Raw genomic sequence first — 25,138 nt, 5'->3', positions numbered from 1 at the left:
GTGACGTGTGAATAGCTTTGATAATTCAGGCTGTTAAAGATTACTTGATAGGATTATCTTTTGTTAACTTCACTTTGTAATCAGGTGTTTACAGCTATTGACCTTGCTATAAGGACATCTATAGTACACACAATTAATTGATAATGTGCATACAATCAGTGTTTCTGTTTAATTTAGCAGCAATCTTGACTTTTAAACTTCCTGAGTAGATACATTTGTTCTACAATGTGCCCTGTTTTGTTGGGAAGGAGATTGCTACTAATCAGCATCAAGGATTTGTAAAATAAATGTTATTAAACCCTAAATTGAGTGGCTATTTTTGATTGGAAAATGACATTATTTTGCACTATATATTTACTTAATTAGGTGAGAACTGTTAAATGCACAAACAAGAAAATCCCAAAGATTGCCTAAGCTTTAAAAACAAACGTTGAGTAAATCACATGAAAAAATATTGTATTACTTATTAACTTACCATTTTACTAGCTAATCAGGTGCTAGAATGCAAATTTCCTGTGAGTCCATCTTTACCCATGATGCAATATATAAAAGAAAATTTAGGTTGCACACATTAGCATTCAAGATTGTTATTTGATTCAGTCACAAAATCTCAAGAAAAACCTTCATTTCTAGAAATCCTACTGCAAATTAATGAGTCTGTGAGAAAACTAATTGTGTTTATCTCAGACTGTTTGTGGTAGTGTCCTTGCGTATTTATGAAGCATGTAATACCGGTAAATGCATTTTGTGTTTTTGAATGCGACGAAAAACTTTCCAAGCATTCACTGCGATCTGTGATGTTATTGGTTAGAATTGTTGTGCACCTGGAATGAGATGGCTTTTAAGTGTTTGCAAATGCGACAGTTGGTTTCTAGTGAGATCTTAATCGCATAACACCATACTAAATACACTAAACCTGTCATGCAAACTGACATAACTGAATTCCTAAACATTCCACACCTATTACATGATGTACAAAAACTCTTTCTGTGAACTAAACAATTTTCTCAGTCATATTGGTGGACAATTTAGGCAAGTATATGTCAACAATGGAGTATTGTATGTGTTAGATAATGCAAGCTGCACCTATAGAGTACACACTGTATTCCAAAAATGCTGCTGTTTTTGTATGTGTTGAAAACTGGCATTGTCATCTGTGTTAGGGTATGCTAACTTCTTCCCTGCCATAATGTGCTCAAACACTGGGGTAAACAAAAAGTGTACATTTATGTCAAAGATCTAGGTGAGATCAAGAGCTAGATTAGATCAATTATATGGATGGGATCAAGAAAGAGGTAAGGTCGAGAGAAAGCCAAGATAGATCAATAAATAGGTGGGATTGAGTAAAAGGTAGGATCAACAGATAGATGAGATTAAGACATAGGTGGGATCAAGAGAAGGGCAAAATCAAGAGATAGATCAAATCAAGTGGTAGATTGGATCAATAGATAGTTGGGATCAATAGATAGGTGAGATCAATAGATAGGTGAGATCAATAGATAGGTGGGATCAAGAGATAGTTGGGATCAAGAGATAGTTGGGATCAAGAGATAGTTGGGATCAAGAGATAGGTGGGATCAAGAGATAGGTGGGATCAATAGATAGGTGGGATCAATAGATAGGTGGGATCAATAGATAGGTGGGATCAAGAGATAGTTGGGATCAAGAGATATGTTGGATAAAAGGTAGATGGAATCGAGAGATATTTGGGATTAAAAGATAGATGGGTTCAAGAGATAGGAAAGATCAAGGTGCATGATTAAGGTGCCTGCGATAATTAATACACAATTTTTTTTTTTTTTTTTAGATGTGCCTTGCACTGGTTTATTATTATTAAGTAAAGTATGTCACTATTTTGACCCCCCCCCCCCCCCACGGTCAAGCCCATCTTTTTGAACATTTTAGCAAAATACGAATAGTATTTTGAAAATAATTCCAATGCTCTCCATAGTTCCCATAGCAGTGAATGTAATGAATGATTCATATAGAATATAGCTTCTAATAGAGCAAATGTAGTCTTTTTACATAACTCTACGGTTATGTGTAACAAATAGCGATGAAATTCCCTTGTCTGTGGACTGTAGCGTTTCATTTTCGTTTGTGTGACTTGTTGACGGGAATGTTGAGGGAATGTTGATCGAGTGATCTTGTGGTCTTATCAGAATGGCACTGACTATGAAAAGCCCCAGCAACTGCTGGCTTGGCAGTAACATGTAATTTAAATCTCATCATATCATATGAACTGAAATAAAATACACCACAGCTGTAAAATGTAGATGAAGTTACAATGCTGGCTTGTATTGTATCATTATGATGTAGATAACAAGTTTGTTCCCACACATATTTTTATCCCATATTGTGTTCAGAGATTTGATGTGCTCAACTGTTTTTTCTTTTTATTCAACGTTTTAAGCTATTGAGTATAACAATGAGAGTGAAATTAAATTCTGCCTATCATACTGATTTGAGATTACCGGTACAACCGGGTAGCTATTCTATTTGTTGTCCTTTAAAGAATCTGAGGACATTCTGATTGTTTCTCTGGATGCCAGTGCCTGCTTGCTGTATTTCAGGTTTCCTTGTAGCTCATAATTGGTGATTTTACGTTCAACTGTGAGATCTTGTGTATTGTGTGAAATCGAATGATTTGATTTTTAACTCGAAATTCATGGCTCAAAGTTGAAAGGCCAATCTTTGATTGGGGAATATTGCGTTTAAATACCCTTACTTCGTTGATATTGACCAGCATCAATTATTATGCGTGGAAATATCCCCCAAAATACTTTCCCGTTTGTCGAGTCCCATGCGATGTTTGACATCATTACCACGCTATGAATTTTGTTTTTACGTTAAGTTTCACGCATATTGCGGGATCTCGGAGTGAGCGGAAAATAGTCTATTCTGATGTGTATGAAGAAATAAATCAGGTACTTATTTTTGTTCAACCTGTGCATGTTGACCAGAAATCTGATGTGTGTTCAGTCATTAATCTAGAAATAACTGCATAATGCAGGAAAGTTATGAAATTTCCTGCTATGGTTTCAGTTTTGATCACATATAGGAGACTTCATACCTGACCATGTAGTCCCAGAAATACACAGACTGATGAAGCATTATGGTCTGTGATGATTAACACATTGCTGAACAAAGTGTATTGAACAATATTTTATGCATACACACTGTGCTGGAAAAATGTTCTTTTTCAGTTCCTGAAATGCCTCCATGAGTTTGGTAGTCATTCCTTTATTTATTAGCTCCGCTGTCGACTTTGTCGAGCGGAGCTTATCATATGAGTGATTGTCCGTTGTCGTCGTCAGTGTCAATGTTTTACTTTTTCGACTTCTTCTTGAAAACTATAAGCCTGAATGCTTTGATACTTGGTGTATATGTACCTTGGGTAGACCTCTCTCAGATTTGTTCATTTCATGTTGATATCTTCAATTCTCTAATTTTGGTGAATATTTTTGTCATTTTTGGTAAAAAGTGATATTTTCGACTTCTTGTTAAAAACCGCAAGTGCAATTGCTTTGATATTACATATATAGGTACTACATGTGGACCTCTCTCAGATTTGTTCATTTTGTAATGATATCTTCAATTCTCTAATTTTGATGAATATTTTTGTCATTTTTGGTAAAAAGTGATATTTTCGACTTCTTGTTGAAAATTGCAAGTCTGATTGTTTTTATATTACATATATAGGTCCTACATGTGGACGACTTTCAGATTTGATAATTTTGTGGTGTTATCTTCAATTATGTAATTTTGATGAAAGTTTTTGTCATTTTTGGTGAAAAGTGATATTTTTAAATTCTTGTTGAAAACAGCAAGTCCCATTGCTTTGATACTATACATATTGTTCATTTTCTAATGATATCTTCTGTTCTTTCATTGAAATGTGCATTGCTAACAGCGGAGCTATCTCAGCCGTCAGGCTGCTTGTAGTCTGTCTATTACCCATTTACCGTACTCGTACTAGAATACCCATCTGAAGACACAGTTTTGGTTTGATCAACAGAAACACCACTCTTTCCTGGTGATGTTGTAAGTTGTCTCTCTGAGTGCTATATGTTAGATGCATTGGTAGTGTGACATACAGGCCAAGTGGGTGTGACCCACCCTTGTCAGACTCTGTCAGTGATATATCTCTTTGACTGACACCCAATGGTTTACATTGTCATTGAACATTTAGACTTAGTTGCTGTGTATTGGAGTGTGAACGTCTGCTGTGTTTACTCCTCATAAATTCTATGTTAAGTTTTGTCCATTGCATTGTGTAGCATTCAATTATGGCAGTAGAGTGCAGTGCACTTGGAGTTTTTCCCCATAGGGAATTGACAGTACAGTAGTGTGATGGCAGTATGTTGTACAGGGTCTGCCTGTTTTTATTTCGTCCTGTTCATTTCTATGTAAAAATGGTATGCAATAACCTAATGTACTGTAGAATACTTTATTTTCGCTTGGAATTAATTTTCGCTATTTTCGCTTAAGGAATGTTTCGGTGAAAATAAAGTCCAGCGAATATACCTTTTTTCTCATACTTTACATTCAACTCGTCAATAATCAGTGAAAATAAATTCCTTAGAAAACAGCCAAAAAGTCTTTTCAGTGAAAATTAATTCCAGTGAAAATAAAGTACTTTACAGTATGCCTCTGTGATCACCCCAGTCATACTTGGATGATCAAAGCAGACAGTTGATGCATTTGGCTTCTATGCCACAATAGCACTTACTAAAATCAGAGCTTGAACTTTGGAGTTCACACCCATTTTCAAAACGAAAATTTATAAAATGGCCTTAGCACATAGGATTAACATAGGAAATATACACACATATGTGCACCAAGGCAAAACTCATTGGGCATCAAGGCAGTTGCTTTTGTTGCCTTCGTGAAGTTCAAACCCTGCAAAATTTCTTTGTAGCTCTAGAGTGCTACTGAATGAGGATGATGTTGTGTTGGTGAATTGTCTGATCAAACATCATGAATTGATGGAAAATCAATGTTTCTCTTCCGTCGACATCAGCAGACTCAAATTGATTCCTGCCAAACGTTTTGTGCAAAGATTGATGTTACTATAATGGCAGTAATGCTGACATCGACCTAAGAGAAAATGAAATTAATGTTTCTGGTAGTGTCATCAAAATAGCTTACAAGGTTCCCATTGGTTGCCACACTCTGATCATGAGGCATTGACCAATCATAGAACACCTTGTTTTGTTCACATTCCTGATTTAACAACAGTTCCACTTTCTTTGTACACAAGAAAAAAACCTTCCCCTCTTGCCTTGTTCATGCTTTTAAAGACTGACAACTGTAGTGTCCGTTTCTCACAATAAGTCTGTCACTGAATTCTTTAAAGATGTCATTATGCTAGTTTTTTGCACGTTTTATTTTAAAATAGAACACACTCGACCCACTGTCTTCCATTGATATGTGAAAATAAAGGGAACATGTGCTATAAAAAAGATGTGTACTATAAAAAGAACCTTACTATAAAAGAAATAAAAACTATAAAGGACCTAATTATTCACGGCATTTTATATTTTACTCATTCAACAAATTCCTATCTGGACCTTATAAAGGAATGTGATGCAATATTGTTTGAAAAAACCAAATTCAAAAATATTATTCTGTATAAAAAAATTCTTAAAAGAACTAAAAATCCTGATTTTTTGAACAGGTTTATAAAATGAATCATTAAGAGCCAAAAAGTGATGGTTTTCCAAACTTGTTTCCATGGAAACATTGACCTTATGAATTACCTATAGCTGTACTTTTGATGTGAAAAATATACAATTAAAGTTCATAATTCTAAGACAAGTTCTGGTTCTGTAAGTGTTTTACTTGGCTAAACTGTCAGCCACAGGGAAGAATATTTCAGTGTCAGTTTGTCAGGCACATCCTTTCGTGATGTAAATAGTTAAACCCAATTTACCTGTACTACCCTATAAGTACCTATATGGAATTGGGTCAGCTAGGTCCTTTATCTATCCCTGGAGGGTATGTGACCTACATACACACATATATTATGTACTATTCTATAAGTTGTCCACTACAAAATGATTGGTTAATGGACCAATTGACCTTTTCACTGAGTTTCGTTCACATCATTCAAACATTCAAATATACTTACTTTATTATTCATATGTACGCCTTAAGTGAAATTTACTGTGGGAAGAAACCAGTCATCTTTTTGATGTTCTTTGGCAAGTTGACGATGTTTCACGAAACGTGCGTATGATCAGAAAATAGCATGTGGATCAGCACACATTGTTGAAACAATATTCCTAAATTAAAAATGTTCAAATTTGAAAAAGTGGTTTATCATTATTCATATACATGTACCGCCATGAATTATACCCCCAGTAGTCAGGGTACATACTATATTTTACAAGTCTATGTACTTCACTCACTTGACTTTTTATCTACTTGGTGACTTATTGAGAATTTATGAGTTTGCCAAGTTTAGTACATTGCAATGGTTTCTTTTGTGTGGCCTTTGTTATTGGAGGTCTATTGATGGTCATGGTCATTGCTATGCATTGTGATCAAACCTGAGTGTCCCCATAGTGTGTTTTACAAGCAATTGTTTCTTTTTGCATGCACATTGTGGATTTAATGTTGTATTGTCTGCAAAACTTAGTTGGAAGTTGTTTTCGATTTTCAGTATCTTGGCCAAAAGATGACCGCAAAAGTTGCGGCATTTGCGGGTTATACTGATCAAAAGACGAATTATGTCAATTCACCCATTGAGTTGGTCATTTATCGTTTTTACTAAAATAAATCATGTCATGCATTATATGTATTTCAAATTCTGCCTTGGGTACGCATTAAACGCAACTAACCATTATTACTCAATGTTCAAAGTTTCCTTGGACACAGTAGGAACAGGAGTAAAACAATCATCCTATAATTTCAAAAAAGGGACCTAATGGTGATATGTAAGGAATAACTCGAAAGTTTTGCATCTCGGTCTTCTCTTAAATGAAAATACTTCACATTAAATATTGATTTTGTTACATAATCCATCTTCAATCATCAAACAGATAATCCTGTAAATCGATGACTACGCAACTGCTTGATATTGTTCACTTTTAGCATGGCAGTTATGTTGCGAAATAACAAAGCTGTTGTATTTATTTCAATATCACTTAACATGTCGAAGACTTCAAACTCAATTTTGCTGACATTGATCTTCAAAGTAAAGGCATGTGCTGAGAAAATGTTTTACCTGACCCAAAATAATCTTTTTTGCAAGGAAAATAAACTTATTTAGCGTCAAACGTCCCACAGTCATCTGTTCTGATTCTATGAACTTATTGTCAGGTCAAGTCTTTGATCTGACCATATCTAGTGGTCGTCACTCAGTCTGTAGACAGACAGATGGAATGCACATCACTATCTAATTCAAAGAAACTTTTTGTCTTTTAAAAATATTCATGCCCACAGGCGGAAACTTGCGATGCTTGGATGGACGAAGAACAGATTGAGATTTGAAATCGGCAATCATGTGAAGAACCTTTGTGGCATGTATTGGTAGTTGCATGTTCCCTTGTTTGTTGATAATATCTATTTGTTTAGTATTAGTTGTACCTGTATCAAAACAAACATTATATGCTTTCTGCTACCTACATGACCTTTATCAATCGGTAGTACGGCTGAAATCGGACTCTTTGCAGGTGTTGTATCACACACAGTTTCTCCTTGAACAATACGTGTCAAATCTTAAAAAAACATTCTTAAGGTGGTCCTCTACTAAAGAGAGGTACAACTAGAAAATGAAATAACAAACAAACATACCACATATAAACAGTGCATTGATGTGTATAAACAAGTTACATGTACTCCAGGTTATATTGCAAGTGTACTGAAAAGTGCATGCTGGGAAAAGTGCATGCTGGGAATGATGTTATTTCACATTTAGAACACATACTGTAAAGGGGGTAATTATTCACTGGGTTTTAATTTAGCTTATTTCGCTGACTGGAAAAATGCGCTAAATTAAAACACAGTGAATATGTAAAATTTAGCATAGAACACATTATCTAAATGACGAAACCGTGAATTTAAAACCCACTGAATATGCCCGAAATGGTAAATCAGTGAAATTTAAACCCAGTGAAAATTAGTCATTTTACAGTAGTCAGTGAAAAGATTTTATACTTAGTGATTAATTTTAGTTCTACATATCTCATTCTGTAACAATTTTTATATCTGACAACAGCACATAAAATCTGACAGATTAGGTTTGTAGCCGCAAATTGTGGTCTGGAAACCAATTATTTTTTTACAAGTTGGTCTCAGAAAATGTCTGTGTAAATAATTTTTTAAAAGTTTCTATTCATCATTAACACCAGGTTGGTACTAGCTGTTGAGGACAAAATCTTAATTTAGCTAAAGTGTCAACTATCTTATTGTGAGAATATACTTTATGTTAAATTAGCGATATCTTGAATTAGCGAAATTACGGATTAGCTAAATTAGCTAAAATAACATGCTAGCTAAAAAGACACGTTTTACAGTATATATGGGTATTCTGAGACATCAATAGCAATGTGTTCACTTGTCAAGTAAAGATGTATAACCCCAAGGTAAAATATGATACAAATGTGAAAGACCAATATTTGTATAGCGCCCATCTAGTTAATTAAATGAGTCTTGAACAGCGGACATTGTATAGTGATACTGTATAGTGTACTAACTAAGTTATTAACAGATTGTATAGCAGTCAGTTTATGGTGTACGTGACCTATCTGGTTGCACAATTGCCTTTGATAATTACACCAAGCATTGGATGCATTCACTGATAATTACCATACTCCATTCATTGGGTGGTCGATCCACTAAACAACTCGCACCAACAGAAGCTTACTGTGTTCGCTGGTTATTCTGTATAAAATTCTGAATGCTTGTGACTGTTATTGCTAACATTCGTGTAACATAGCTGTGTAATAGATATTGGCTTCTCGTTGCAAACTTTGCAGGTTTCTGTGATTGTTCTGGTGGAGTTTGCAGGACCTCACATGACCAGATTAGCGTACCTCATTTTCTCCTCGACTACACTGCCGCTTTATAAAGATAACAGAATTTCACATGCTTCACCGCTGGCCAGGGCATTTACCGTTTATTATCTTTTGCCATTGATCATGCACTAATCTTTCATCGCTATTTAGTGAACTGAATTCCTTTACTCACTTGGATAGCCTGACCTTTCAAGGACTTCTCTATTGAGTACTGCATTCACATTGAAATGTTAACCACAGTAAATTAGGTCTGAACTTTTTAGGGTCATTTTTTTCCCCGGACATACAGATGTACTGTTGGTGATCCAATATAAAATAAAGGATTAAAGGATTTTTGTTGTATTTTGCAACTTGATGTGATAAATTATGATGTGACAACTCGTGATAATTTGTTATTAACCTTGTTAATAACTACTACTATTGACCTGCAGCCCTGCTAATGACTTGCAGCCCTGCTAATGACCTGCAGCCCTGCCATTGACTTGTAACCCTGTCATTGACCCGCAGCCCTGTCATTGACCCGCAGCCCTGTCATTGACCCGTAACCCTGTCATTGACCCGCAACCCTGTCATTGACCCGCAACCCTGTCATTGACCCGCAACCCTGTCATTGACCCGCAGCCCTGTCATTGACCCGCAGCCCTGTCATTGACCCGCAACCCTGTCATTGACCCGCAGCCCTGTCATTGACTCGCAGCCCTGTCATTGGCCCGCAACCCTGTCATTGGCCTGCAACCCCGTCATTGGCCCGCAACCCCGTCATTGGCCCGCAACCCCGTCATTGGCCCGCAACCCTGTCATTGGCCCGCAATCCTGTCATTGGCCCGCAACCCTGTCATTGGCCCGCAACCCTGTCATTGGCCCGCAACCCTGTCATTGGCCCGCAACCCTGTCATTGGCCCGCAACCCTGTCATTGGCCCGCAACCCTGTCATTGACCCGCAACCCTGTCATTGACCCGCAACCCTGTCATTGACCCGCAACCCTGTCATTGACCCGCAACCCTGTCATTGACCCGCAACCCTACCAATTGGCCTGCAACCCTACCAATTGGCCTGCAACCCTACTATTGGCCTGCAACCCTACCATTGACTTGCAACCCTGCCATTGACTTGCAACCCTGTCATTGACCCGCAACCCTGTCATTGACCCGCAGCCCTGTCATTGGCCCGCAACCCTGCCATTGACCCGTAGCCCTGTCATTGACCTGCAGCCCTGTCATTGACCTGCAGCCCTGTCATTGACCCGCAACCCTGTCATTGGCCCGCAACCCTGTCATTGGCCCGCAACCCTGTCATTGGCCCGCAACCCTGTCATTGGCCTGCAACCCTACCAATTGGCCCGCAACCCTACTATTGACCTGCAACCCTGTCATTGACCCGCAACCCTGTCATTGACCTGCAGCCGTCATTGGCCCGCAACCCTGTCATTGATCCGTAGTCCTGTCATTGACCTGCAGCCCTGTCATTGACCTGCAGCCCTGTCATTGACCTGCAGCCCTGTCATTGACCTGCAGCCCTGTCATTGACCCGCAACCCTGTCATTGGCCTGCAACCCTACTATTGACCTGCAACCCTACCATTGACCTGCAACCATGTCGTTGACCCGCAACCCTGTCATTGACCCTGCAACCCTGACATTGTCCCGGAACCCTGCCATTGACCCGGAACCCTGCCATTGACCCGGAACCCTGCCATTGACCTGCAGCCCTGCTATTGTCCTGCAGCCCTGCTATTGTCCTGAAACCCTGCTATTGGCCTGAAACCCTGCTATTGACCTGCTGCCATGCTATTGACCTGCTACCCTGCTATTGTCCTGCTACCCTGTCATTGACCTGCTACCCTGTCATTGATCTGCAACCCTACTATTGACTGCAACCCTGCTATTGACCTGCAACCCTGCTATTGACCCGCAACCCTGCTGCTATTGACCCACAACCCTGCTATTGACCCGCAACCCTGCTATTGACCCGCAACCCTACTATTGTCCTGCAACCCTACTATTGTCCTGTAACCCTGCTATTGACCTGTGACCCTGCTATTAACTTACAATAACTTACAAGCAAGTTATGTTGATTTGTAAATTGTACAAGTAGTACATTATGAGACCTACATTGCAATGGCTGTCTATTTTAAGCGTTTAAAACAGTTTTTCCCCACTGCTCATTTTTCATAAATAAGACATTTGTGATCACATTTTCTAGGGGTACAAACTTGATACATACACCATGGTTAAAGTTATCTAGTGTTTTGAGGGTTCCCCTTGACTACTCATGGTCAACTGTACATACATGTAGGTAGTCACATGTAGCAATGGTCTCATGTATCCCAAGTATGTAATCCAAAGACTGGAACCAAATTAGCCCAAAACATTGCAGAAATGGAAATGGTGTGTTAAAGCATGTCACATTACATGGTGGGATTTCCTGTGCTACATGCATTGATGACTGCCATGCTCTAATGGACACTTCAAGTTCACTGCAATGACTCCTGGAATGGAATGCCCTTCCATGCTGTTTGTGTTTCCTTTATAGTAAATTCACCATAGCCACTGTAAGCTTTAACGACCTCAGTCTCTGGCAGTCAAATTTTATGTTGAATTTTATCTTCATGTGTAAGCTAGTTTTTCGGTCTGCTTGTTTCACTGTCTCCATGGCTTCAGGATGTTTCCTATAAAATGATAACTTGCATGCATTATGTTTGTAATTTATCTGTTCTGTGTTTGTTTCCAGTCTGCCATGATATTCAGAGAATAATATGATATCATGACAGAATAATTGAACCTCAAATCATCTATAGAGAGCTATGCTGTATAAAACAGTTTGAATGCTTTGTGTAACATGGCTGTGTAATGGATATTGGCTTCTAGTACTTTATTATACCTGGAATTAAATATTCACTGAAAAGCCATTTTGGCTGTTTTGTGTGATGTTCATTTTTACTGTATTTTGATTAGTTATTGAATGATAAACCAAGAAAAAATGTGTTTTCACAGGATTTTAATTTTTCTGATTCACTTTCTTCAGTAAAAATAATTAAAAAATTTAATTGAAAAAACAGTACCAGTACTTAAAAGCCATTCAGACGTGGCATACGAGACAACTGAAATACCAATACTATTGAGTGAGAATTATATTTAATTTATATTACCACACTGTTATACCCATACATTTGAAGTATTTCACCCTGGCAGTGTTAACTGATTTGTAAATTTGGATGATAAAATCTGAATATAACCTTTTCATTTGTTGCATTTTCCCCTTAACGATAAACATTTGTAATCAATAATAAACAATTAATAACTGGAGATGCAGCTTTCTGTTCGTTTCTATGGAAACTCGGATTTGTAAATAAATCTTGTCATGTGAGCAGACCATGTTGGTCTCTGTGGTCTAGACATCTTGAAGAGAGTTGTCAACTATAGGGCCACACAGCTAGCTCAGCTGATAGGTCCTGATAGCTAGATGATTGTATTGTTTACGGGATTGAGTCTGGAATGGAGGGGACAATCAGTGATACATTTTGAGCAGATTTAACTGTAGTAAAAATTAATACGATAACATTATTCTACTTTTGTATCGTCTATTCCAGATATATTGAAAAAACTTGAGATAATGAAATAAACTAACTGTGTTAACCCTACAGGTTCTATAAATGTATTTACTGTGGTATCACTGCCCTACTCTCAGTTTTCTCAGAGGCCTGTGATTTGTATCATTTGTGTCAAGGTTAGCTTTACTTGTGAGACTGATTTATTTGACATTTGGTGGTGTTCATGGGCTGTGTGACGCAATATCTTCAGAGTATAGTGTGAATTGGCTTTTCTATTTCTCACTTAAATGGACAAGCTGAAAATCAAAAATTTTCTATTTATGTCATGGGTATAAACTGAATTTCATTGGCATACCAAACTGAACTATTTGTTTTTTACACTTGCTCTTATAAGATTTCACAGAATGCATCAAACACAATCAAAGTTATCATGTATTTTAATTATTTAATTAAGCAATTAACAGATTTAATTGCTCTATGCATGATTATTGTTTTGTTATAAGCATAATCCACTGCCATCACTTGGGTGACTGTTTACTTCCCTTGGCAGTTGGCATTCATACTCTTTATATTTAATCTTTTATATGTTTGGGACATTTCAATATACATATATTATAAGCACATTTCCATTAAAAGTGCACATGAATCAAAATTGTATACATTGTATGATTATTAAAATTTTATGGCTATGGAAATGCATCGGGTTTTGAATAAGATTTGTAAAAATTCTAAACTTAGGAAAACTGGGTAACAACTTTAAACATGACTTTTGACACTTGTATCTGCAAAAACAGTTATAATATAAAAGACAAAAATGAAACCTAGAACATATATATAAAAAATAATCTACTCTATTTTTGAAAAGCATTTTCTGGGAGCAACATTATGCCTAATATGGTATGAGTGATGAAAGAGTATTCCATACATAGCATTGTTGTATGACTTGTCAAGGCATTTTGTGTATAAATCTGTGAAAGCTAATATGAGTTATGTGATGTTATTCTATGACATCGTCAGTTGTACTGTGATAAGGGCGAGGTAAATAAGAATTATCTGCAAAATATCCTCTAATCTCTACCTACTGTGATCTTGTGCTCTTTCAGTAATCCTCCTCGATAATCTGTGGTTTAATCTGTTACGATCAAATCACTTAAAAAATACAACAAAGAGTGCTATGATTCATCAGGGTTAGAGATATGCAGGTTTACTTTATTTTACCCTTTTCTTATGGCCGCAAGATATGCTTAGAAATTGTTTTAACTTGAATTTTGATAACCACCACCCTCTTTCCATCAACAATTCATGCAATAGTAACATTTTTTGAGTAAAAACTAAAAATTGATTCAAATTTTTTCTGAAAACTCCAAGATTAGGGTTCGTTTCCAGCAGTATTGAAGAACATACAAGATAAAAGTGCAGACAAATTTGAGTGAGAAAGTCTGGTGGTGAAAAGGCTAAATTAAATTATTTTTACCCAAAATTAATAATTACTTTCACACAAGAAAAATATTTAAAACTGGTAAAAATTACAGGGATGTGAATAATATGTGTGGATACAAGTGGTGTTGACTTGTTTGGCATGTTATGTCTTGTACGGAAGATAGTCATTAGGACTAGGCCAGACACTGGTCACTGCATTTTATATGATTTTGTTGCTATAGCAACCATGATAAGTCTGTTGAAATGGCAGAAAATAGATCTCACTACTTGTCTCCTCTGTATGTGAAGACATTTGCAGACAGATTGATACATATTGAGGAGGTTGAGATTGGTGTACTGTAGTAGGATTGTAGGTCAAACTTAGGAAGTAATAGTAGAGCAAGGAATGTGACATGTATAATGAGAGGTCAAGTCATCTATGTTGATAACTTTACTAAAATAAACGCCCATTTTGGCTTCAATGTCAAGGTCATTCATTATAGACAGTTCCACAGTTTTTATAAAGTCGCCACATTGGGTCAATACATGAAAGGGTTATAGTGTGCACTCCCAAAAAATGAATTTATTTTCATTTTTTTTCTTATATCGATTTCTTATTAAATTTATTGTGATAAAATTATGTCATATCATCCTCCTAATTATAAAAATGTCAGAAACTGTCCAAAATCTGACTTCAAATTTTACTTCTTTATCATCTGCGTTAGATTGGTCTATAATCAGATGTACGTGTTGGTGGGAATAGTAAAAACAAAAGATGTTATTTTTATACACCTCAACACTAGATGACGCTGTTCACATTAATAACCTGTAACTGTTATCGCTAACTGTTTAGTTTGTTTTCCTTGCAGGCAAGTCGTTTGAAGTGACCTATGTGAGGCTGAAGTTTCACACCAGTCGTCCAGAAAGCTTTGCCATTTACAAAAAGACTGTCATCGATGGTGAATGGATACCGTGGCAGTACTACAGTGGTAGCTGTCAGTCTGTGTACAACCAAGAAAATAGAGGTGTTATTGTTGTCGGGGATGAAACAAAACCAATTTGTACAGATGAGTTCAGTGATATCTCTCCACTTACCGGTGGCAATGTAGCCTTCAGTACTTTGGAAGGCAGACCCAGTGCCTATGATTTTGACAATAGTTTAGTTCTACAGGTATGTATTGTTTGTATTTATAATTCCCATATTTGATTGTTCTGTAAGAAATAAAGCTCCAATAGATAGAAGTGCATGTATGCTGACAAGTTTATATTGGGTTTATTGCGATTGCAACCATGTATTATAGTCTTTCTGTTGTCTGAACTGTTTAATCACCAATTTTTAGCTCCGCTGTCGACTTTGTCGAGCGGAGCTTATCATATGAGTGGATTGCCCGTTGTCGTCGTCCGTGTCAATGTTTTACTTTTTCGACTTCTTCTTGAAAACTACAAGCCTGAATGCTTTGATACTTGGTGTATATGTACCTTGGGTAGACCTCTCTCAGATTTGTTCATTTCATGATGATATCTTCAATTCTCTAATTTTGGTGAATATTTTTGTCATTTTTGGTAAAAAGTGATATTTTCAACTTCTTGTTAAAAACCGCAAGTCCAATTGCTTTGATATTACATATATAGGTACTACATGTGGACCTCTCTCAGATTTGTTCATTTTGTAATGACATCTTTAATTCTCTAATTTTGGTGAATATTTTTGTCATTTTTGGTAAAAAGTGATATTTTCAACTTCTTGTTGAAAACCACAAGTCCAATTGCTTTGATATTACATATATAGGTACTACATGTGGACCTCTCTCAGATTTGTTCATTTCATGATGATATCTTTAATTCTCTAATTTTGGTGAATATTTTTGTATTTTTTGGTAAAAAGTGATATTTTCGACTTCTTGTTGAAAACCGCAAGTCCAATTGATATATTATTCATATAGGTACTACATGTGGACCTCTCTCAGATTTGTTCATTTTCTAATGATATCTTCTGTTCTTTAATTGCCATGTGCATTGCTAACAGCGGAGCTATCTCAGCCGACAGGCTGCTTGTTTTATAAAGTACTTGATAATTACAAAGCTTACAAATTACAAAAAAAAAAAAATTGTGTAAAAAATATAATTGTTGACGTAAGTGCATGTGCTTCTAATAGTGAAAACACTTAAAGTTCTTTTTCATTTGTGTTTACTGGAGTTGTACATTTCTAAAGCTTTATTCAGGTATTTAGACTATAATGCGACATATACATGTATGATGGTATGAATTTCTTTGATTTGTTGGACGTATTTGTTGATTAATCCTTGTTCCGACCCTTTAATCTTAAATGTTGGAGGTGAATCTTCAATTGAAATTAAACATTTAGTATGTCCTACACTTTTAGCAAGTCCCACACTTTTTCCAAATTCACATGACTAAATACGAGCCATAATAAAACCCAATACTCAAATAATGCATTAGAGAATGAAGTGAGAGAGCAATTTTAGTAGTGGCTTTTAAAAAAAATGTCATCTTTAATTGCTATGTCTCTAACACTATTTGATCAATAGTGTTATTATTATAATATAATCTCTTATAAAAAAGTAGAATGGATATAACATTGTTTACACAAAAGCGTGGACAAATGTGCGCAGATGGTAATGGAAATTTTAATGCGTACTGCGCTGTTGGTTTTCAGTGATTTGTTGTGAATTCCAAGTAAATATTTTATGGAATTTATTCACATTAAATTGTTGTTATATATCTAGGAATGGGTAACAGCTACTGATATTTTAGTGACACTGAACAGACTGAATACATTTGGAGATGAAGTATTCCGAGATCCCAATGTGTTGAGATCATATTACTACGCTATCTCAGATTTTGCAGTTGGTGGAAGGTAATTACTACATGTACTTTAAGTTTAAGATAACACTATTCAACCTCAGATTAACACTTGAAGCAAAGTTTACAATTTATTATGAAGTGCATTATGAATACAATGCAGATGCATTATAATTGAGAAATATCATCATGCTAAATTAATTAATATTTTGTGATTTGTGTAAAAATAATTTTAGAATTCAAATCGGTATACTGGATATGATAAATACTTTAATAGTGGAAACTGTTACATGAAAAAAACCTAAAATACAATTTGCTTTTACAAATGAAACTTAATTTTCACTAAATATTGCACTTTACATGCATTTGAATTTATTGTTTATAATTTATTTTTATTTTTTCCTGGTATCATTATCCACTTTCCATTAACTCTTTCAGTTAACATTCATTTCCTTTCACTAAATAAACAAAATTATTTTTTCTGTATTTTTTTCAAAAATGTTGATGAATAACTTATAGTCAATGGGAAATTATCGGCATGTCCATTTTGTACAAAATTAAAAATGAAATTGAAGAAATAAACATGAAAATTTGCAAATGTTGCGTTTATATTTTGGCGGGAAGAAAACATTTAAATAGTTTAACGGGAAAGCCGATTGCTGGTTACCTGTACATTTATCACCCCATTGTATTGCTTATATTTGTATAATTATTTTATGTCTTAGATGTAAATGTAATGGACATGCAAGTGAATGTGTTAGAAGTACAGGTGATAATGGTGATTTTAAAGTGGTATGTCGATGTGAACATAACACAGCTGGTCCCGACTGTAACGAATGTCTGCCATTCTATAACGATGTACCATGGAAGGTAGCTACGGCAACCAATGCACATGAATGTCAGGGTGAGTCAGTGATGGTTGGAATTTGTGTAGTGGTCCTCGTACATGGAAATTTATGCCATTCACTGTGGTATTCAGTTTACCATGGTGTTTAATTTTCTGAGATGTCCAGTTTACAGAGATTTTCAGTTTACAAAAATGTGCTTTATAGTGGTTTACAGTTTACCAAGGTGATTTTTTGTTTGTTTTGTTTAAAATCTTTTTGTGCTCGGCGACAGTTCTGGACATTGAATGTCACTGTTGTCTCTCCTGACTTTTTTTTGTATGTGCAAATTGCAAGTGCTAGTGCTGACACATAGTGCATTTTGCCACAGAAGTCATATTCATGTTTAGGACTACATGACAGGCCATCTATCTATCAAATGTCAATTTAATGCACTATTTCCAAAGTCGCATTCGTTAGTGAAAGAATCTCTGCCAGTGGAATTGGCTTTCCCATTGAGTCTGTGGCACACTCACCCAGGGTAAGGGACGACCTGACCTGTTCAGTCTGATTTGGGTCTACCGATCATTTGTCTGATGCAACAACCACTATGCTACCAGTGGTTGTTGTATTGCATCCAGTGTTATTTACCAAGGTATTCAGTTTTCTGTGGCTTCCAGTTTACTTATTAGTGTTATATCTATATCAAATCGGTTGAAATAAAAAATTAGAAATAAATACTGGCACTACCGATACCTATTTCTGAGGGGCCAGTGTTTTTCTACTAGTTCTTTATGTTCTAAGGTGCCTGTCTTGACAATAGTTCTGTGGGTTCTGGGGTGCATGTCTTGGCCCGAGTTCTGATAGCCCAGAGTACCTTGGCAATGGTTACCTATTTCATTTACTGATACGATAATATTACCTTGTTATTGACAGCCTGTGACTGTAATGGACTTTCTAATAGATGTTACTTTAATGAAGATTTATTTGAAAGAACCGGACACGGTGGTTACTGTGTGGAGTGCAGGTTGAATACTGCTGGTCCTAACTGTGAAAGATGCAGAGACGATTATTATAGAACATCGCCCACTGATTTCTGCCAGCCATGTCATTGTAATGCTACCGGTGAGTTGTTAACCCCTTCACCACCATTGTATATTCTAATTTTGTCTCCTTCCTCAAAATAGTCCCCTATCCTTTCTACGTTTACATCAAAACTTTATCCAGTGTTTTCCCCAGGATACACAGCATGGCAGTACCGCCACAGTGATTTTTTTCACTGCCACACTGGTTCTACTCTGTCATGGCCATTATTCTGACTACTACAGTGTTATTTCCATTGTGGCATTGTTGACTGTTTAAACAAAAAGTTGCTGAAATTTAATAACTTGTGTGTAGTTGTAACACTCTTGAAACAATAACAGTTTGTAAGTCAATAATTTTGTGCATTGTGTAAATAAAGAGGTAAATCATCACAATTTTTGTTCTGAGTAATTATGCAGATGTGTGCAAATTTTTACCACTACAGTGGTTTGAATTTCTGGGGAAAACACTGTTATCAAAGCATGAATGCGATATATAGTTTATATTGTTTCATAACTACAGTAAAACCTGTCAAAACCGACCCCTGGATAAACCGACCTACTGTCAGAACCGACCGATTTATGTAGTCCCGAAATTTCTCCATAGACGCCTATGTTAAAACAACCTGTGAAATCCGACCACTGTCTACTCCGAACACCGACCGCATTGATCGGCCCCAAGTTCAATATTCACACTGAATACATCGACCATCCGACCAGTTGCACCACGTCCGCTGTCTAGTAATCCGGTCTGCCCGACCTAAAAAGTGTGCATTGTGTTGAATTTACCGTGAACGTCACAGAAACAATATCAAATCTCACACTACAAGTAACGTCCCGTGTAAAACAATAGCAACTGATTAAGTTTTTCACACCACACGCCATCGCATCGCGTGATGTCTGGACAGTGTAATGACCCCGGATATAAACAAATGATCGGGGTCATCAACTTCAATTGCGGTGAAGCACACTGCTTTATCACTTCTTCAACGATCAAAACATTGAGTTTTCTTCTTTCCATAACGATTCTGATCGACAATTTTGTGTTTTCGAATGTTTCCGTAAAGGGGGCTTCAAGATTGAAATTTATGATGACGAAGAAGCAGACGATGACAAAGAATTCGGAAACCTTATTTAGCATGTTGCAGAGCCGCAAACACAGTGTAGCGTTGTAGAATACCTCCACTTTGATGAACGTATACCGACTGAAGCAATGTATGACGGCGAGTGGGAGCAACAGATTGTTGAGAATTTTATTGCAGACAAAGAAAACCATGAATCTACAGACAACGATGACAACGACAGTCAAATTATTGACCCCCACGATGACCGTGACTTGACGCATGGCGATGTGCTAGACATGTTGACAAGATTACAAAACTTCGCAATAAACAAAGACTCCAGCTACTTGACAGATATCCAAAATTTCATAATTCGAACGAACAAAATCGTTGAAAAAAGATGTTCTTTAAAGCGGTGAAAACTTGATGATTTTTTTACATCGTAATTTGATTCATTGACTTAACAGCAAAATCAACTGTCTGCATAAATTATAATAATTACATGTAGCTCAAGTGAACTTACGTTGTGATGTCATTCAAAATGGACGCCTTCAGTTACGATACGCGATACTTACCCGGTCTGTTCCAACAGTTATTTTAATGTTTATTGATTTCATGTACATACCATAATATTCTTGTCTTGTTTGGTAAATTATTTTATTGAAACAATACAATAAATGTAAATACATGTATAATCACCGGAGGCAAACTCCGGTGTCTTTCATTTGTCCCGTGTTTACAGCACATGTAATTGTTGTTTCAATCGAAGTTATGCCCACCCTGAATAAACCGACTCCCTCTGAAAACCGACCATAGATCCCAGTCCCAGTCATGGTCGGTTTTGACAGGTTTTACTGTATTGTAAAGTACTTTATTTTCGCTTGGAATTAATTTTCGCTATTTTCGCAGAAGGATGATTCAGTGAAAATAAAATCCAGGGAATATACCTTTTTTTTTGTATTTTACATTCAACTCATCAAAAATCAGTGAAATTTAATTCCATACAAAACACTTAAAAAGTCTTTTCAGTGAAAATTAATTCCAGCTAAAATAAAGTATTTTACAGTGGTGTTGGAAATTTCACTTAAGTAGTAAAAAAACAAAAATGTGAAAATGGTGATACTGTATCAAAAATGGTAGCTGTATTTTATATATTTCAAGTCATTTTTGTCCATTTGTAGGATCGGTGACAACTCAGTGTGATGAAACAGGTCGCTGTATATGTAAACCAGGGGTAACCGGTGAGAAATGTGTGCATTGTATGCCAGATTTCTATGACTTTTCTGTCACTGGCTGCAGGTAAGCAAACTTTGTCTACTAGTAATAGTTTTAACGGAATTCTGTAAATGTGACTGTGAAGGATATGGGAAAAGTCTGGACTTGATATAAATTAATCTTGTGTTTTTCTTGTTCAAATTTGAATACTAGTGATTTTTAACTTCTTTGCCTTAATTTTATATTTTTTGATCAAGACCTGGTAATTAAATTTTACATTCATCTGGTTCAAAACCAATAATGAAATTATAGAAAATAATGAAAAATGTGATATTTGGTCAAAGCTTGGAAAATTGCACCTTAGTTGTTTTTTCTGGCTTTTGTAAAATACTTCAATTTAGCTGGAATTCATTTTTGCCAAATAGACTTGAGTGTCTTGTATGAATGTATGGATTTTATTTTCACTGTTTTTTGATGAGTTGAATGTAAAATATAGAAAAAAGGTGTATGCACTGGATTTTATTTTCATTGACAGTGAAAATTAATTCTAAACTAAAATAAATTATTTTGCAGTGTATAAATTAATGATTAGTGTGAACCCAGCTCTTCAATGTTAACTTTTCAGGCCATGTGCATGTACAATTGGTGGAAGTTTAAATAATGATCCAAGATGCAGGCCTGATACTGGTATTTGTACTTGTAAAGTAAATGTGGAAGGTCTTAACTGTGACAAGTAAGTTCATCTTTTTCATACTGATCATACTCAATTAACACGACAATGTTTTATGGTACATCTTTCTGTGTGTGAAAAAAGACGATGAATGACAACACCTTTGTTAGGACACCTTTGTATAATCGCTATACATTTGATATTCAACCCAATACCCATTGCATCATACAATTATTAAATGTAAATAATCAATGTATTTTACACACGTTGTGTACGTCACTATGAGTCCCTTTGAGTGATTTTTATTGTTCTACATACTTTATTTTCCAACATTTGTGTTTCTCGCTGTATGTGCAAATAAAATACTATTATAGTCAAAATACAACTTTATTTTTGGCAAAAACGTGCGCTTTCATGCAAATTTATGCTTACTCATAGAGCATATATGTTTTAAACTGAGTAAAAAACAGCATTTACTGCTTTATTGCTTCGTTCTCTTCACAGCATACATTTATCATTCGTGTAGATTGTAGCATGTTGTGGTCTTCTTGATTTTTCACAATAAATTTCAACACATTCCTCATGGTGGAAATTGCCTGCCCTTGTGTTTATTCACCCTTGGTGTGTCTCATTGTTGCAATGTGCTTGCATTACAGATGTAAACCAGGTTACTTCAATCTACGAGAGGATAATGAATTTGGATGTAGTGCATGTTTTTGTTATGGACATGCTTCAGTCTGTACCTCAGCCTCTGGATTCACACCGAATTTCTTAGAGTATACATTTGATTCAGGTAAGTTACATCTCAACCTGATAACAAGCTGAAGTAGATGGAGGCTCTGTTCATTTGTACATTTCTATCTATCCTCCAGATTCTAGTGGCACATAGGGCCTCCATCGAACGTGTTCTATCAACTGCTGCGACTCTGGCTTTCATCCAGCCTTGTCTCTTTCCTTTTCAACAATGCATCGCCAAGTTGTTTTGGGTCTACCCTGTTTCCTTTTCCCTTCTGGGCCAATGTTAATTCTGTGTTACATATACTTCTAGAATTCTCTCTTAAGGTGTGCCCAATAAATTTCCATCTCCTCTTCATTACTATTATAGCACTCAGTTTCTCCATACCATTCCTGGTTAGTAGTTCTTCAATCCTAACATGATCTTGCCTGTTTACCTTCAGTATCCTCTTTATTGAGTTTTCTTTTGTCACCTTTTGCAAGTTTCAGATCCATATAGTTCTGACAACTCCAATGATTTGGACATTGCTTCTAACTATCTCTGGCCACAAATTAGTATGCAAATCTTACTGTGGAAAATATTCTTGGATGTGATATATTCTCTCACCTGATGGGTTCTGTCAGAGGTACATTACTTGGGGTTTGCAACGCACATAGTACTGTATGGTGACATCATGTCAAGATCCCATTCAAGTCTCTTCTCGTAGATAGCGAGACTGAGGCTACAACCTTCTGACATGAAATAGACTGTTTGTAATAATCAATAAAACATGTATTACCACATTCATAGTGAAAAAATGTAATACATCGAAAATGTACAGAAAATATAGTTATCGTAATCCGTCATATCTTGAGCAGCTATTTTGATCCAGCTGGACATCCCAGTATCCTAGTTACCTCGGGCATGCGCATTCGCATTTTTTCTGAGTTGGAACGTTTATGCGAGATCGAGATTGAAACGGGATCTTGGTATCATGTCACCCTTGTTGCAAACCCCAAGTAATGTACCTCTGGTTCTGTATAATACTGTCCATGAAAATAAATTAATGGTGCGGTATAAACTAGATGTCTATATGCAACATGCGAGTCCAGGTCATTTAGTGACTTTTCTATTGACTACCAACCAATGCAAGATCCTTCAAAAAGTTTTGAATGTTAATTATTTCACCAGGAGCTGAAGGCTGGACTGTAGAGGACAGCAGAGGAGATGACCAAGCGTTATCATGGATTGACCTCACTAAATCTATTCGTGCCCAAGCTCCCGATTTATATCCATATTACTTTATTGCACCTGGTGAGTTGAATTCATATCATTATTGACATGCACATAACTTACTTCCTAGTACTGCGTTAGACAGCTCTGACTTCTTTCATACCTCTCACTGATGTTTTCCAAGTTTGTACCTTGAAAATTAAACAATAATATAGTTGTCACTTAATAAGTAATCTCTCTTTGTCCACTGTGTTTAACTCTTTCAACTTTTGTTTACAATTCATATTTGAAACCCATATAATTTTTTCCTAATTTTTTAAAAATTAGATCAAGACTTGTAATAAATTATGTTCATCCAGTCCAAAATTATTCAAATAAAAACTGTGAAGTCTTGGCAGATTCCCCTCTATGAAACCTGTATTCACTCTTGACAAAATCAAACCTTGCATGCTCTGATGCATTTCTATTGAAAATGGATCACAAAAGTGTGTGTTGTGATCCATTTCAATGAGAAATCAAACGCAAAGTCGTATATTTTCATTAGTTAAAGTGGAGGAGTCATCACCTGCGCAGGCATCAGATGTCAATATTGTGTCATTGTTTACAAAAGCGTCTACCAATGAGCTATTGCGATTTTAGCATGTTTGGTAATCTTCACCTTCCCACTTTAAGCATGAGGTGATACAAAATAACAAAATCTGTAAATTTAAATTTGAAATAGATTTGTGTTGTTATTACGAGAATTCTTATTGGATGGATTCATCTCATTAATAAATGTCCAATCAAATCATTCAGTTTAACTGATAATTTAGCTTTTCCTAACACGATCACCCACACAGGTTTGTGAATACGGCCATGAGTGGTTAGGGTTCAGTGAAACCATGCAAGTCGAACAATAGTACCACGAATAAGCCAACTAGAACATTTCATTACATGCTCTCATGTAATATATTCTAAATATTATTCAAGTTTCTCTTTGTAAAGAGAAGCCAGCATACCTAATTATTTCAAACAATGAGTTGTTGCTCTCTCTTGCTTTGCAAATATATGTATAAACTTAATTTAGTAACATTTTGTAAACACATCTGCAAAATTCAGAGCTTTATGAATGTTTATGAATGATTATACAATGGATATTAATCTTTGTATTTTATGTCTTTTGTTACATCGATAATGTTTAAAGAAGGTCCTTAAACGTTCGCTTGAGATAAGTTTATATTTGCTGAGCCTATAGACCTGTAGCTACATTACTAGTCCTTTCCCAACTTACAAATTCAACGATAGTACCCAAGTATGAAATATTTGTTTTTGTTTTTTTAGATGAAATGTTGGGTAATCAAAGATTCAGTTATGGTCAAGAATTGTCTTTTACATTTCGTGTTGATAATGATGATGATGAAATCCATCTATATGAAGATCTTATAATCCAGGGTGCTGGTTATTCCGTCACTCTGCCGTTGACTGCGCAAGGAAATCCACAACCGTCTACAGTAATACAAGAATACAAGTATAGGTAAAAATC

The 25,138-nt window shown here is 36.0% G+C and overlaps 1 protein-coding gene across 1 annotated transcript in view; it reads left to right on the top strand.

Moving 5' to 3' along the window:
- LOC100371702 (laminin subunit gamma-1-like) overlaps positions 1–25,138 on the top strand; it is a 62,978-nt gene that overhangs the window by 10,235 nt on the left and 27,605 nt on the right. Inside the window, exons 2-10 of the mRNA XM_002731040.4 lie at positions 14,862–15,163; positions 16,741–16,871; positions 17,542–17,720; positions 18,577–18,765; positions 20,965–21,082; positions 21,624–21,731; positions 22,325–22,461; positions 23,575–23,697; positions 24,937–25,129. Of these exons, the coding sequence (XP_002731086.3) occupies positions 14,862–15,163; positions 16,741–16,871; positions 17,542–17,720; positions 18,577–18,765; positions 20,965–21,082; positions 21,624–21,731; positions 22,325–22,461; positions 23,575–23,697; positions 24,937–25,129 (1,480 nt within the window). The remainder of the gene's footprint in view (positions 1–14,861; positions 15,164–16,740; positions 16,872–17,541; positions 17,721–18,576; positions 18,766–20,964; positions 21,083–21,623; positions 21,732–22,324; positions 22,462–23,574; positions 23,698–24,936; positions 25,130–25,138) is intronic.

The sequence above is a fragment of the Saccoglossus kowalevskii genome, chromosome 17, assembly GCF_978046115.1.
Source record: "Saccoglossus kowalevskii chromosome 17, keSacKowa6.1, whole genome shotgun sequence".
Classification (NCBI taxonomy): Eukaryota; Metazoa; Hemichordata; class Enteropneusta; family Harrimaniidae; genus Saccoglossus; species Saccoglossus kowalevskii.
Note: the sequence above shows the minus strand (reverse complement) of the source record. Positions and strands in the feature narration are given on the sequence as shown.